At 42.6% G+C, this 16,194-nt stretch overlaps 1 protein-coding gene across 2 annotated transcripts in view; it reads left to right on the top strand.

Annotated features, from left to right (window-relative positions):
• Window positions 1-16,194, top strand: part of adarb2 (adenosine deaminase RNA specific B2 (inactive)) — a 188,100-nt gene that overhangs the window by 113,396 nt on the left and 58,510 nt on the right. For both annotated transcript variants that reach the window (XM_086191497.1, XM_086191498.1), the window contains exons 2-3: window positions 5,075-5,161; window positions 6,043-6,995. In XM_086191497.1, the coding sequence (XP_086047623.1) occupies window positions 5,075-5,161; window positions 6,043-6,995 (1,040 nt within the window). The remainder of the gene's footprint in view (window positions 1-5,074; window positions 5,162-6,042; window positions 6,996-16,194) is intronic.

The following is a 16,194-nucleotide window of genomic DNA, read 5'->3' as shown; positions in this document are numbered from 1 at the left end:
TTACACCCAGGTATGACTGCACAAAAACACAACACATTTGTGTTTGGGAAGTCCAAATGTAAAAAGTATAAGTAACCTTCTCAGGTTACAGCTCTCCACTTTAGATCTGTCATTTTTAATGAAATGAAAGGAAACTATTCGCAGCAAACTCTAAAAAGAGAAAAAAAAAAAAAAAAACAGCACGCCAGCATTGCTTGCTAGCGGTGTGTGCTAGCCAAGTTAAGTCTTGGTTTCCCTCAAACATATTACAGTTTATCTCATGTTAAATCCCTGCAGGAGACATTTGAGCTGGCAGCAATTTTCTTGGAAGATGTGCTGTTTATGATGGTGTTGCTATTCACGGCTAGCATGGCAGCCACTCACCTTGCTAGTCTTGCTGTTCACCTGCAACCAGGTGGTAGACGCCGTTGGTCCTCAACAGAATGGCCTTTGTTGGCTAAAATCATGTTGAGGTTTGTTGCAGACTTGAATGTCTTTCATGCTTTTAACCATGAGATTTGAGGCCCAGCGAGCGGGATGAAGTTATTTGATTGTTTACATCACAGTTGCTCGACTTTCTACCGGCTAACTTTGCACTAGCTTAGCAGTGTCACTGTTGACGTCTTTCCTTCCCATCTCAGAAAACGACTGCAAAAGGGAGCCTGGTCAGACTGAATAATGAAGTCTGTCAGGCTAACTCACTTGAGCATTTCTAGTTTGTCATTTTCAGCCTCTCCTCAACTACAGGGAGGGAGATGTTGGACTTCTTACTCCACTGCATTCATCTGACAGCTACATCTTTTCAGTTTAAGATTTTTACCAAATAGACACATGACCCTGAAATCCAATAGATTGAAACAGTTTTGAAAAATCAATGTCTGCTTGTCTCCTTGTCACATTTCTGATGGGTTCTTAGACTTCTCAGAGGTTGTCATGTGCTTTCATTAAAATAACTGTTTACATCGAATAAAGATGCATATTTTTTTTTCTAAATAACATTTTAGAACGGTCCAAAGGGTGAATACAAATTTGAGGCAGAACTGCTTATTCAGCTTTTGTGTCCAAAATCATCTGTTAATCAGCCCATCACCCACAAGGTTCATTAGACTAACTATTTACAGTTGTCAGCAATTAACAGTAATTACATAAACAATAGATGACATAATAAATCACAGGACACCTCTCTGTATTACTTATAATTTTGCATTTTTAGCTAATACCTAAGTAAAGCATTCAAATATTTCTTTCCCAGTTACATGGATATTTGACAAATGCTGGAGATGACTTACATTTTATGCAGACAGATCATTTCTCTTCATCCGCGTTGGTTAGTTAATATTTGTGCACCACTTATGTTTCTCTGCACCTCCAGGCCAGCGGTGTAATTTATGTTACAACACATTTCCAAAGGTCACTGCTGTCATTTGAGATTGTCTAGAGTCAAGTCAAATTTATTTGTATGGCGCCAAATCACAAAAGTTATCTCAGGCACTTTATAAGTTGAGTAGGTCAGTCACCTCCCTCGTTCAATTAATTTACACCCAACAATTCTCCATCAGCAAGCATATCGACAACCTTCCTTTTAACAGGCAGGAACGTGGCGCACACCCAGGCTCAATGGGAACGGCCATCTGCTTTGACCAGTTGGGGGGAAAGAGAGCGAGAAAACGGGGGCAGAGAAAGAGAAAGAAAGAGAGGGACAGAGACAAAGAGAAAGGAGGGAGAGATAGAATGACAGACGGGGGGAACGAGCAAAACGGAAGGAGAAAACGAGCAGAAGGAAAGACAGAGGGATGGGGGGGACAGGGAGAGTTAAGACAGACAACAAACAATAACAACAACAGACGCAGCAGCTATTTTAGTAATACAGAAATCCAGTCGTATTATTATGCTAGCGTATCCAAGTGTGCCAGCTCTCTGCAGTGTATTTGAATTTATGAGGTTGAAAATATGCTGTGCCTCTGTGGGAAAATCAATCACACTACATACTGTTAACCACTAGCAGAAACTGCCTCTGATGTTATACACAGCTCACTCATAAATCAGACCAAAGTGTGCTTGCGCTTGCACTTTATAAACCTATCAAAAGATCAGAGGAGGTTTTCAAGGATGACCTCTAAACTGCACTGATTACCACTGTGCGGTTGTTTCAGCAGGGATGTCACTGGAAACCCAGCGATACTCTCCTGCTCAGTAGATACTTCCTGAGACGCTCGGATTTAATTGCGGTCCATTCAGTTTGAAAATTATTTGTGAGTTTTGATCATGCCTGTGAAATCTGACAGCTCCAGAAAAGCCTGTGGGCCTATTCAGGGTTTCAATCATGCATTTGCCAGTTTTGAATTGAGGACATAGAATTGTTTTCCACGTTATGCAAGTATGGGTCTTTGAGACAGGAGACAGAAGGATCTGATACCCGAAAAAGACTTTAATATCTCAACAATCGTGTATGGATTGCAACGACATCGTGTACAGATCATGAAAATTTCAAGAGGATTCAATATTTTCCCTTTTTTGTATGCCGCTTTTCTTCCATTTTACCAACAGGGCTTCTTAGATAGCAACACTTTCTGTACACTAAATATCCATAAAGGTAATATGTTACTAGAGATATACAATACCAGAAAATCACAGTATGATATTGATATGATATATTATGAGATAAGAATTCAACAATAGAATATTAACCACAATATTAAAAGCAATGTTAAAAAAAAATCACAAAATGTTTTGCAAGAATATGTCCTTCATTAATTGCTGTTATAAATAATCGCTAAATAACTTGACATAAAGGGTTCTTTTTTCATCAGCATGTTGACTTTGACTTCCTACATTTAGCTCATCTGTGTCCAGTGTTCGCACGTTGCTCCAGCACTTGTCGTCGAAGCACGTAACACCTGCATGACAGCGATGACACAACGTCATGGTCGTCTCAAAATGGGATCTAGACATTTTCTTTATTACGTAATCATGAAACTCCGTTAATTATCTCTTCACCGACTGTTCATACAATCGGTAAAATAAATTTGCCTGAAGAAGTGCAAGATATTTGCTGGCTTCCAAGACCTCTGCAAATCATTGTTAGAAAAATAAGGATTTGGCTCTGTGAATCTGCCGTAGTCAGATTGAGGCACAAAAACTCTTTTCACTCTTTTTTTTAAACCTCTTTCAAACTTAGAAATCTGCTTGGGTTTTGTTGTTTTTCCAAACCGTCCATCACCCCCAAATATCCCCTTATGTGGTCTGTCATTCTACACTGATATAATCCGACTTTATTTTGGTCGTAATCACAACAGCCGCAGGTTTGCGTCCGTCCCTTAAAGGTCAGTGGAGGTTGTTTGCAGCACTTGCATTTACACCCACTGCCATGTTTTTTCGTCAGTGTCATCGCTCATAATGAGAAATTGAATTCTTTCTTTTAGCGCAAAAAGCAAAGCTCAGAGTTGACATAATAATAATCATCATAATATTTTGCACGCCGGTGTAAAACCAGTAATTGCCATTACGGTGGTCTCGTGGTGTTAAGTAGCTCTTATCTGAAGTCAGAAAATTGAAGATCAGTCTGCTAACGCCTGTGTCGGTGGATGTGAGTGTCAACAGTGTCAGCTTCCTCTCTGAGGAGAATACATTTGAATATGCTGGAGCAGCTTCTGATTTCGAAGCTGGTCACACAACTGTACATACTGCATGCTTGAGTTTAAACCCAGCCTGATATCTCAGCGCCCTGTGGGCCCTTTGACTTGGCAGGGGCTGTTGAGTGGGTGGTGCAGACCCTTGGCAAAACAGGATTATCAAATATACATTACAGGCATTTCAAGGCCCCAGTGTGAAAGCTTAGGTTTCTGTGTGTGTTAATTGCCTGCCTCACTGTTCTCTGTAATTTCATTTCTGATTTGAACATTTGTCTTTTATGATACAAAGGATCTGCGTGAATAAATGCAAGTGTATTACAGAAATAAGAAGGTTGCCTCTGACAATCGACCCTTAAACACCTCTAATTTTCCCACATTTCTGTACACACTAGACGGCAATGTTTGTCACTGCAAATAGGGCTTTAGAGGGTTTAAAGACAATATAGACTGATTTTAAAATGGTCTGGATAATGACGTTCTTGTCCAAGGGAGTCATTCAGGGCCAAATTGCTGCTTGTGTTGGGCTTTAGTCCGTAATTAGGTCAGAATGCAAATGCCTCTATTGTGATGTTGGCCCATGAGGACTAGCACAGTACCAGCCTCAGTGTTTAGAGTGTATCCATGTGTGTCAGTGACTCATTGAGCCCCTCTAGTGCTGCTGAGTTGCAAGGAGAGGGAGCACCAGGGGCTGGGCTCATTCACAACCTTGTGCTCTTATCAAAACATGTTTATAGCACTGTAATGTGGCGCCTCATTTATGCGGCGTTTAGCTGTGTGAAACTGTTACCGCTGCAGGCGTGGATGATGCCCCAGGATCATGGTGGATGGAGGCAGGGGCCTCGGGAACTGTCTTGACCTCAGGCTCACCTTCTAACCTTCGACACACACACACTCACACACACACAAACAAAATAACTCCTCCTGGATGTCCTCCTCTTGCAAAACCCCCACGTCTGTTTCCTCACGCTCCTTCATCTCTTTCTTTTATTGATCATTAGCTGATGTTAGGAGCAGAGGAGGGGTGTAATTAAGGAGCCAGACTGGTCTGTCAATTCGGCTCAGCGCCGCATGAAGAGCACCAGACCAAGCGATAGCCCTAATAGGGCTTTATACTGTAAACAACACGCACACCTGGACAGCAGCAGGCCTCAGGGGGAGAAACAGGAGAGAGCAGCTGCCTCCAAGTTAGCTCTAATAAGAAGGGAAGTTTATCACCAAAGTTGTGGAGGGTGTGTATGTGTGTGTAAAGGCATGTGTTTGCTTTGTGGCCTGGACATGTATGCATAGTGCTTCATCCGTAGAGAAACAGCCTTCTGTGTGCATACGCCTGCTCACTTATGCTTCATCTCTGTTGCTGTCGTTGGGCCAATGCTGATTTGCGCCTTTAATCGATAAAACTATCAAAGCATCTCCACAGCTGTCTTCCTCTTGTTGACTCTCCGTGTCTCTTGTCTCTCCTCCAGAGAAAGTCAGTATGCTGTCAGCATTGATCGCTCCCTTCAAGTACATAAGCCCTGGGACCAGCAGCACAGAGGACGAGGACAGTTTAAGTAAGCTCCTGCCTCTTTTCTGTCTCTCTTTCAGCACGCCGCACTAAATCTTCTCAGTGGCAGAGCTGATGTGGAAAGTTTTTACGTTTTTTTTTGTTTGTTTTGTTTTTTGTCAGCTCCTCAATGAATTATTTAGGAATAATTGTGTGATCATTAATACAATGAATTGCCTTATTAAAAAATATCTTATAAAAGTGGGTCATGGAGTATTATACATACTGACACGTAGAAGTAAAATCTGCTTCCGCCCAACAGTAAATGTCAGCACTAGATCCCAGTCTCCCATTTCACCATTTCACCAACAGTCTTGTGGCAAGATCTGAGCACCCTATTTTTGCTCATTTCCCATCAGAAATGCAATATGCTGCCACTTCCCTGTAACTAGGTTTGAAGAGCGTATCACAGCTGTTCAGACTCTTCTCACACAGAGGATAGAAGTGTGAAATAAAGCGGGCTACAGACATTTCTCTCATCCTTTCTCGCTCTGTCTGCCGCTCGCACAATCCCCACCCCCATTACAAATAGGATTGATGCTTTGCATTGGCCACAGGGACCGATGTTTCTCACTGACGACACCGATTCTGAAGCAATTTGGAGGCGGATTACAGAATGATTTGGTAGATAATGTCCCCATTTTTAAGGGATTTGTGTTTGTATTTTAAAACACTGAAATATGACAGAGCCCTGTGGTATGAAGTGGGCTCGGATAAGGGAGATTATCAGAGATTTGTTCATTACCATTTCATTGTGCATCAAGTGGCTCAATCTGCTTGGAGAGATTTTCCTTGATTCATTCTGTTCAGCCAGGATAAAGTGAGTATCACACAGTAGTCACACAGGTTTGAGGATTCGTATCATTTTCAGCACTCTTTTCATTTCAGGTACCAGCAGTGCAGAGGTGAAGGAAAACCGTAATATCGGTAACTTGGAAGATCGTTCCATAGGATCTGCAGAGTGCCAGTCACTCTTTTGCTCTGACTCTGCGAGAAGCGGAAGCTCTGGTTTGAAGAGGAAACGGCCTCTTGAGGAAGACAATAATGGACACCTGTGCCAACTCCGTCTTATCTATAAGAAACTGTCCTGGTCTGAAGCACCAAAGAATGCATTGGTGCAGCTGAATGAGCTCCGACCGGGCCTACAGTATCGCATGGTGTCACAGACAGGCCCAGTCCACGCTCCTGTTTTCTCCATCGCTGTGGAGGTTAACGGGCTGACCTTTGAGGGTACAGGCCCCACTAAAAAGAAAGCTAAGATGAGGGCAGCAGAGCTGGCCCTCAAGTCCTTCATCCAGTTTCCCAATGCTCCTCAGGCCCACTTAGCCATGGGAAATATCTCAAACCCTTCAGCCGACTTCACCTCAGACCAGGCCGACTTTCCTGACACTCTTTTCAAGGAGTTTGAGTCTTCGCCATGCTCCGACGGCCTCTCGCTCTGTAACTCAGAAGCAGAGCGCGAGCTATTATCAAGTGAGCTTCTGAGACATGGACGCTTGATTCGCCATACCTTAGACCTGATGGTACAGGCTCAGCAGAGGCTGGGTGGGATTGTTCCAGAACCCGAGGCCCCCAAAAGCCCTGTGGCATTGCTCAACGAGATCCGTCCCGGGCTCCGCTATGTCTGTCTCTCTGAGCAAGCTGAGGGCCGGCGGCTGCGTAGCTTTGTGATGGCAGTGCGTGTGGATGGGCGGATATTTGAGGGCTGTGGTCGCAGCAAGAAGCTGGCAAAGACCCAGGCAGCCCAGTGTGCTCTTCAGGCCCTCTTCAACATCAGGACAACCCCTGAAGGGAGGACAGGTCTCAAAGCCAGCAGGAAGAGTTGTCCTCATTTACCCCAGGTGAGTATAGACACATTCCCAGTGCCTGTCTCAGTTTAGCTTCTTTGGCAGCTACTTCACTTCCTACAGGGGCCTGTAATGACCAAAACAGCAGGCGGGCAGCGAAAAGCCAACAAGTAATTAAGAATGACGGGAGGTAAGGGCTACAAAAAAGGAAGAGAAAGAGAAGTGGTGTCGGGCTGATTAATATATCAAAATGATGTTAAAAATGGAGTTTGAAGCAGAAACCACACATCACAAATTTGTCAGCATGTATTTGCACATGTATTCATGTCAGTTCTCCAAAGCCAACAACATCAGTGCTATCTGTTTGTTGGAATCATGTAAATGAGACTAATTATTATCCTTGTGTCTCTAACAAGAGAGAAATCTACATCGCAGCCCAAAATGAGTTTCTTTCTGAGTCTTCGCTGTAATTGGTGGTTTGGTTATTTTGAAAAAAAAAAAAAAAAAAAACTTGTTTCCTAGTGTGTGGCATCATAGTGACTACAAGCATTAATTCAATGTGTAGCCCAAAGCACATCGCAAAGCAAAGAGCAAATCGACAAACAAACCACAGTGCCCAATCCCATGCTCATTTACCCAAATATGTAAACAGCAATCAGAGCAAGGAAACTAGTTTTTGTAGAACTTGGAGGAAATTGGAGAGCCTAAAGACACGGTGGTGTGATTGGCTGGCACCTGTTGACAGCGTTTTTAAACTTCATTTCAGCTGCTTAATTTTCTAATGCAAAACTGCCCTGATTAAATAGAGCAAAAAAAAAAAAAAATCTTGAGCTCCAGCTGTCCGGGGCACTGGCAAATTGGCAGCTCAAAGTGCCGCACACTCCTGGACTTTCCTGTCTTTGCTGTCCTCCAGTGGTATGACTTCTCTCTCTGCTATGCTGGGTGTGGTTGCGGGTGTGGTAGAGCAAGGTCAAACAGGACTGAAACTTTCAAGCAGAAAGCACACTTCTCAGTCACTTAAGTTACCATTTAAACATACTCTCCTCTCCCTTAATACAATGTTAAATGAAGAGCACCACTTTCTTCAAGTCTTGAATTGGAAAATTAAGCTGTACAAATCCACAGCGTCCTTTCCTGAAAGTCTTTCCTCGCAGGCTTCTATTGACACACACCACCACATTGTCCCTCTGCATGTCCTACAGGGTTGGTGTCGCACAGTCTTAACATTCTTTTCCAGCCTTGAAGAAATAAACTGGCAAGTGTCCTTCCCCAGAGCATGACATCAACCTAGCAAACCTGCACGTTTGCCTGCGAGAAACTTTTTCTTTTTCTCCCCACTGCCACGGTTTCTAAAGGGATTTTAAGAGGATTTGCCGCACCCGTTTAGTTCCAGAAAGCACTCGCATGTGGAATTTCATGAAAGTCAGGCGTGCTGTCTGCCAGATTCGAAGGCATTTTTCTTTTCAATGGCAAAGGAGAAAAGTGCAACAATATGCGTGCATGTATGTGGGAATAAATGAGTCACGAGTTTGTGGTTATTATATGGTGAGCTATCACTGTTACAGTCAGTGCAAAACCCTCAAGGTTACATACATGTTCTCTATTTTCAAACAAGTTAATCCTCGTGCTTAGCGCTGATTGCAAAGGCAGTGGGTGACTGTACACTGCAGATGTGATGCACAATATGTGGGTGGTTGCCATCATTACCTTGGGGTTAGAGGAGGCGTTATGGGGTAATGCCAAGTTATGTTTGCCACCTTGGCCTGTTCTCTTTACCAGAATTCCCTGTGGCTGTACCTGTTGCAGGTTAACCCTTTGGTGAGAGGATGCTACATACATACATACAGCATGAACCTCTATCACGGCCTTAACAAGAGAGTTCCCCCATAAATGAAAAGTCAGTCGTTATCCATGCTGATACCCTCACACTGATGGAAGGTGGGCTTCACTGTTCACTGTTGCCTGAAGCTTGGGACTCGCTCATGTGGCCATGTCCTTGGACTTCTTTATCAGATCCTTTACAAACTAAGTTGGAACTTGACAAAAGTTTACTGTTAATTATCATGTGTATCAATAGCTGCGTTAGGTGCAGTACTGTGCAGTGAGTGTTTAAGAGACGTGCTGCTGACAACTGTCAGCGCCCGTGGGTTTCATCCCTCTTGCTAGCACATTCGCCTCTCTTGCTGTGGTCCTGGACCGTGCGCGACCACCCAACACAGGTTACAGACGGCCAATTTTCGTTTTTATTCACGCAACTCACACCAACATAGTACAATTGTCCTTGGCAAGCATTTCTGCTGTAATAGGCTGTGTGTGTATTGTCTATTTTTATATTCCTCCTGGCAGCGGAAACCATGGGTCATCTTATCATTCCCTGTAGTGGCAGCGAGCTTTCATATACAATCTCTTGATTGATTGGTTTACTCTAATAAAGACCTTGTGGGTAAACCGCTAACAGATGTCTAACACAGGGTTAGGGCAACACTCTTCTAGTAAAATAGATTCGGGGAGGCAGACGGGGATTCTACACTTAGATGTGAGGACAGGGAAAAAAATGAAAGTATAAAGGAAAAGGCGAGACAGAAATAAGATAATACACAGTTTCTAAAAATTTCATCACCTTTGTTCAGGAACTTCAGCAACCCCAGTATTACACATTTGCACACACAAAGGACTCGTTGTCTTTCATTTTTTTGTATTACAACAACTGAGTATACTGTAGGTTGTACAGCATGATGAACATCAGCATGGGTTATTGGAGAGTGACTCTGAGTAACAAACACAACGGCTTGAGAACTACTAATTGGATACAGTGTTAGACTTTGGGAGAACATGAGGCTGAATAAAACTACGAGCATTAATGCCTGGTGAGTTTGGGGATCGCTGTCTCCGAGGTGAACCATAAAACCTTAAATGTACCAGAGTCGCTGTCTTCCCCCGGGAGCGTTTCATTGTGGAACGTCTGTAGGGGCCAGTTTGGTTTAGTCCCAGGAATGAACACCTCAGATCCAGTGTGTGTCCAGTTTTGTCCTCCACTGGGTCTTTATTCAGTATTCAGTTTGATCGCTCTCACTTTCTTTCTGCTGAGTCTGTACGGGGTTTGTCTCAGTGTCCTGGAGACAAAGACGAGAGGTCATCCGAAGGATGCGGGGGAGACTAATGCCCACTGCACTATTGCATGGACTCAATACTGTGGAACATGAGGATGCGACACTATTAGTGCCACAATAAAACATTAAACTCACTAGAACAGCATAGTACTGCTCTTCAAACCTTCCTTGCTGCAGAGATTAAACAACGAAATTGACAAGGCAGACACACATGAGCACTTCCACTCATGCAAGAGTCTTGCAATAATGTCTGTGTAATGTCAATCCTGTGCTTTCCTTGACTCTCATGTAAGGGAGCTGACTTTAAACACCACACCGCAAATTGGCCCTTCATTTGCTTGACATTTAAGAAGTATTCTTTCTTCTAGCAAGCACTTCAATATTTGTTCTCCATTATTTAACCTTTATTTATCTGGGGAAATCAAATAAGAACATATCCTGCAGAGATGTCTTGCCATATATTTGTGGTTAAGAGATATCCATACCTTGTTTCCACATACTAATGTCTTATGCCTGTAACTTCATCAGAGAGTGATACAAATACCCGTTGACTCAGCTGTGATGAGGAGCTGATATCTGTTTCATCACCTAGATGTTTTGAACATCCGCGTAGACAGCTACAGTACAGAGGAGGCAAAAGCCTGTTATGTAGCTCATTCCTACCCTTTTAGCTCGTTTTAGCCGGCAAACTGTCCATAGCCTGTCCAAACTCCTTGGTAAAGATTTGCATTTTCCATGTACCCAGGGCAAATACTGGAATTAAAATAAAGAAAAAGAAAACGGAGGCTTCAGAAGCAAATCTGAGATAATTGAGATTTTCATCGGAGACAAATGGATTTTCAAGTGGACTGATGGACTCCATATGCATAAGTGGAAATAAGGTGTAGCCTACTTCTACTAAGATTTGCTGCTTTGCACTACAAAACCCGAACCCTAAGGCTACCCCTTAACATAAATTTAGTATCTTTTTTTGTTAAATTGAAGCATAGCTGCTCTTTAATCTAACTTGCAGCTCCTCGAATGCCCTTTTAAAGGCTGCACAGTGAAGTGAGAAAGTGCTGTGGTAATCCAGACACCCATTTAACCAAGTGGAATGATGACCCCAGTGCTCAGGCCTTGATTGGCCACTTCATCTCCAATTGCTGTCACAATGCACTGCTGTGTTCCCAAGTCACCTGAGCCTGAGACTTGTGTGCAGCAGTGGGAAGACAGAGAGTCAGCAGGTCCACGTGGAAGGACGGCACAAAGGTCATTGGCCAGGACACTGCACTCTGCCACATTGGATTAACGTTCATTTTATTAGGGAAATGTGCTGGCGGCAGAGCTGAATGAAAATGAATGTTTATGGAGGAGAGGCTTAAGAGAGAAAGCAGGAAAAGGATGGAGACAAAAGTAAAAAAGTAACATTTGGTTTATGTAATTGCTACAACAGATTTTTTTTCCTGATTTGTCAAGATATTAGCAACGATCAAATGCGACAGCAACATTTGATTTAGATATCTTTGACTCTATCTCTGAACGTGGAGCCTCACAGTCAGAGTGAGTTACAGTCTGGTCAAGTGGAGTAATTTCTCTGCCTCCAACACAGCAAATTAAATATGATTTCAGACACGTGAAGGTGACCCCTGTCAGCAGCTGAGGCTTTCGCACATTGTTTTCTTTGTCTAATCTCTCCCGCTTCTAATCTGTCTCAATAAAAACAGCTGTGACAGGCTGATCATTAATTAATATTGCCACAACAAATTAGCAGCAGCGATCGCCCAGCCCAGCACCCTGTCTTAGATAGAAATCCACCAAGTCAGAGAGAGAAAGAGGAAGAGAGAGGGTGAGAGGGAGAGAAGGTGTGAACAACACATTAGAGAGGAGTTGATTAACAGCTTCGGGGACCTTGCAGATAGTGTTACAGCCTCAGCATGTGGACAGTGACGATGGGAGACGCACAGAAAGTGACAACCAACAAAGCAGGCCGCACTGAAAGGATCGGCTGTGAAGAATGACATAATTGATGCAGTGCAAAGAGCCTGATGAAACCTCTGTAGCATTGATACTAAAGATAGAATTAATTACGTCTTCATTAGATAAAGTATACTTGCTCTTGCTGTGTTTCTTCAGACAGGTTAAAATACATGTAGAAAGTGGAATTCTGGGAATTCAGGTAATATATAAAATATAGATGGTAACGAAGGCCAGTATAGAACAGCAGTAGGGTCAATGAAAATTGCAGACAGTCCTTAGAGGAGTTGATTATTAGCTTTTATGTCACAATCATTTGAGTTTGACACATATTACAAGCAATCCAAACGTGATATGATGGTACCTGCTCCTATAGAAGCCTAAAGTTCTTAGGAGAACAACCTTATTTTGAGATCGTCGGCTTTTATTAGCATCCTCAAGGTTTACTACACTAGCAGTAATCCTTAAGTACATTTGTAACATCTTACGTCAAATATTTTGATATGATATTCTCTAGACATCAATGCCCAAATTTTTGGTCAGGACATGTGGTTATTTCAAACAACTTTGGCCTTGAAATACTGTTTGCAATGCTCTATGGGCTGAGCAGTTCCTTAACTCTTGAGATATTTGTACACACAGTCTTGTACCCTTGCCTTTTTTTTTCATCTTTTTTTACTCTGAATCAAATATTCTATGGTGATGATTCCGCTGCTCCCTGGCTTGCTTAGTTCCGGCCTTAAATCTCTTGATATCAGGATATTCTCAAATGTCAATGGAGCACATGGAACCAGACCTCCTCTAAAAGGCTGCAGTCACAGCTGAGCTTCAATATCCAAACTAATTCTGATCTCTGACCTCTGTAATTGGGAGGAAAAGGTGTTTCCTGGTGTGTATCTGTGAAGTATCTCATTAGAGTAGGCCACTAAGTTTACAAAATAATGTGTGTGAAAAGCAACTGTTTACGTTTGGGCTGCTGCTCTGCCCTTTTACGAGCCACTTAGCTCATCATTTGTCGTTTAAGGGGAAAAGAGGATGCAAGAGTAGAGATTAGTGTGTGAAATTACTGAACAATAATGTTTCCCCATCTGAACGGGAGCACCCCGTACATGGAAAGGTTAGAATCATCCTCAACGGTCTAATATGTATGCAAAATATGACCTATGAAGCTGCGGGCTGTTGAATCTAATGTACCGCGTCAGCATGCAGCTTTGAGGGAAAATCCCTAAGCAGGGAGAAATTGAAATGGGGTTGGTCAGGTCAAGTCACTACGCATATATACTAAAACGCCCCTGTAATCTATAGCAAAGAAGCGTGATGCTCCTGTCTGAACCTCCGCTCACCCCATGCTAGCCTGCTTGAGTCGCTGCTACTAAGTCTTCATTGTTTATGACAGACCTCATTCCTCCTCTCCCTTCTTTCTCCTTCCTCCTTTCCCCTCCACAGCCCATAGCTGCAAGCCAGCATGGCTATAATCAATTCTGAAGAACTTCTCACACTTCATTAAAAGCATAATCAAGTTCATTACAATTTCATAGGCGTTCAGGTACCAAATGGCTTCCGATAAATCATGACTATTGGTCCTGTGTGGCTGGCATGTGTAGGTTTATCTCTGACTCTCAGGCAGAAGAGAGGGGAGGAGGAGGAGGGAGGGGAGAGGTCTGGATGTCTGGCCTTTAAATGACCTTCCAGCCTGAAGCAACGGACCCCTCAGTCACAAACGCTGAATTAAGACGTGCGCACGCCCGCAATCAGAACGCGTCACAGCTGAGTTTCCATTTTGACAACACGTACAGTGAACAGATGTGGCACTGTAGTTTTACTTTAGCAGACATGCAGCAGAACAATATGTGATTATTTGTATTATTTTATATAATCTGTACTTCAGAGGGCCCAGTTGTTTAATCTAATCTGTTCTTTGACAGACAAACCCTGTTTATACCCAGGGATGTAACAACTGGTATTTAAGCCACTCAGAAGAATAAAATGTAACCTCTCTACTTGTCAGAAACGCTGGATTAGAATTCTATCTCATCTCTTTTTTTCTGATTTTTGAAGACCGAATATCTTTTGTGTTGTGCGCATTGTTCTTTCTTGAACAGCTATTTATTCAACAGTACATGTTTTAATCAGCCTCCCCGTACGTACAGATTTCTCTGCTGGAAGTGCGCACACAAGATATTTCTGTCCAGTGACAAGTTCATTGAAACAAGGTAGCTTCATCTTCAGAGCTAGAAACAGGAGAGCAGGCAGCGACGCTGCCTTGAATCAAAAGTGAGATGAAAATAAGAATATACTCGTCCAAACTTGGCAATATAGGCATCAGAACTAAAGGCAGAATTGAGGAAATGTGCTTGTTGTGACCTTACAGACTGTTGACCTTTGTGTGCTGCTGGAGGAGGCTACAGACCTGAAGAGGCTCAAGCTGCCACCCGTAGCTCCACCTGCTCACGTCCCCATCTGTCCATCAGTCTCTTCTCTTTCTCTCTCTCTTTATCTCTGTCCCTCTCTTTCCTTCTGCAAATCTGTCTTCCTCCATTATCTGTCTTTGTCTCTGTCCTGCTCTCCTGCTCTCTTTCCCCTAAACCAGTCAAAACAGAAGGCCGTCCCCACTGATCCTGTATCTGCTCGACGTTCCTGCCTGTTAAAGGAAGGTTTTCATCACCACTGTAGCAGGATGTGCTGCTGATGGAGAATTGTTGGGTGTAGATTCATTGAAGGAGTGAGGTACTGGACCTGCTCTACTAGTAAAGAGTCAGGAGAGAACTTTGGTTGTGATTTGGTGCTGAACAAATAAAACTGACTTGACTTGACTCTAGGAGTAGACTCAGAAAAAAATGCAAATAAGCAGTGGGTTATTGTAGGAAGCTCCAGAGTTCTTTGAAGCTTTTACTGAAGTCTTGACTGTTTTTAACCTATTTATGTTTTTGGTAATAAAAGAATTAAGATGTTGTATTTCATCTTAACAAAATATGACACAAAAAAAATGTGCCAAAAAAGAATCATACTTGAGGACAAGACCAGAAGGGGTCATTCAATAAGACAAGAAGAAAGTGTAGGTCTGTATCAATGTGCGAATTATTTTTGTGTTTGTGTGTCTGTACTTTGCCCAAGTTTCTGTCACATCCATGTTACATTGTTGAAGTGTTTCTGTAGCATCACGATCACGACATGAAGACAGCAGAGATTTGTAACCGCTGTGAAACATGTAGACATCACATTAATGCACATCAATTCCTCCTTTGTTTTGGTAACTCAGACAAAGAAGACGGCAGCTGAAGCATTGCTTTGTACGAAATGACTAACTAAACCGATCATGTGGATTATCTCTCCGTGGCGATTCTCAGTGGCCACATCCAATTTCATATGACTTCCACCACTCGCTGAGGAGATGAGTAGACTTGGAAGGACGGATGTACGTATTTTGTGGGAAGATGGAGCTGGCGGTCTGCTGGAAGGATACAAAGAGAGTGGTCTCATCACCAGTAAAGTTCTGTATGAATGTCAGGAAATTAAATAATCGCCGTCCAGATTGCGAAATTTGTCACCTGAATGACCATCTGATCAGTTTCTAATCTGCCAAGAAGGGCTGCACAATTTAAAATAATATATCTAATTGCAGTTATTTTGACTGATATGATAGTGACATGCTTTGCAATATTAGAGGGAATTTTTATTTTTGTGTCATAGTTGTCACTTTCATTGAAAAATTGCTTAAAATTATTATGCCGTGCTTTTTTTTGTTGGGATCTGTATCAGGTAATCTGTTCTCATAAGTCTTTAGAATATTTTGTGTGCATGCAAGATGCCTCTTCAGCGCCACAATATTTAATTTAAAATGGTATTTCGACACAAATAATGCACCTTTCTGCGGTTTGGAATGGGCCGGATTGTGATTTGTGGTTCATCTTGATTAATTGTGCAGCCCCACTGCTTTCTCAAGCATGATCCTGGATCAGCCGCCTACAAATTCCCATCCAGTTTTGTGATCTTGCCTTCAAAATAAAGCAGCTAGACTTTATTATTATTATTATGTAAATTTCTGACAAGAAGTTTAGTGATTCTGTAGCTTGCTTTTTGTCAGACACTAAGCTCATCTCGACATCTCCCTGTCATGCTTGTACTAATCTGATGAAACTCCCCACCATTACATGGAGTAACCAGGTGTCCTTATTCAGGTTTGGAGTAAC

Source organism: Aulostomus chinensis, chromosome 21 (genome assembly GCF_037954235.1).
Source record: "Aulostomus chinensis isolate RoL2024-O1b breed Wild chromosome 21, RoL_Achi_v1.0, whole genome shotgun sequence".
Classification (NCBI taxonomy): Eukaryota; Metazoa; Chordata; class Actinopteri; order Syngnathiformes; family Aulostomidae; genus Aulostomus; species Aulostomus chinensis.
This window is presented reverse-complemented; position numbering and strand designations above follow the sequence as displayed.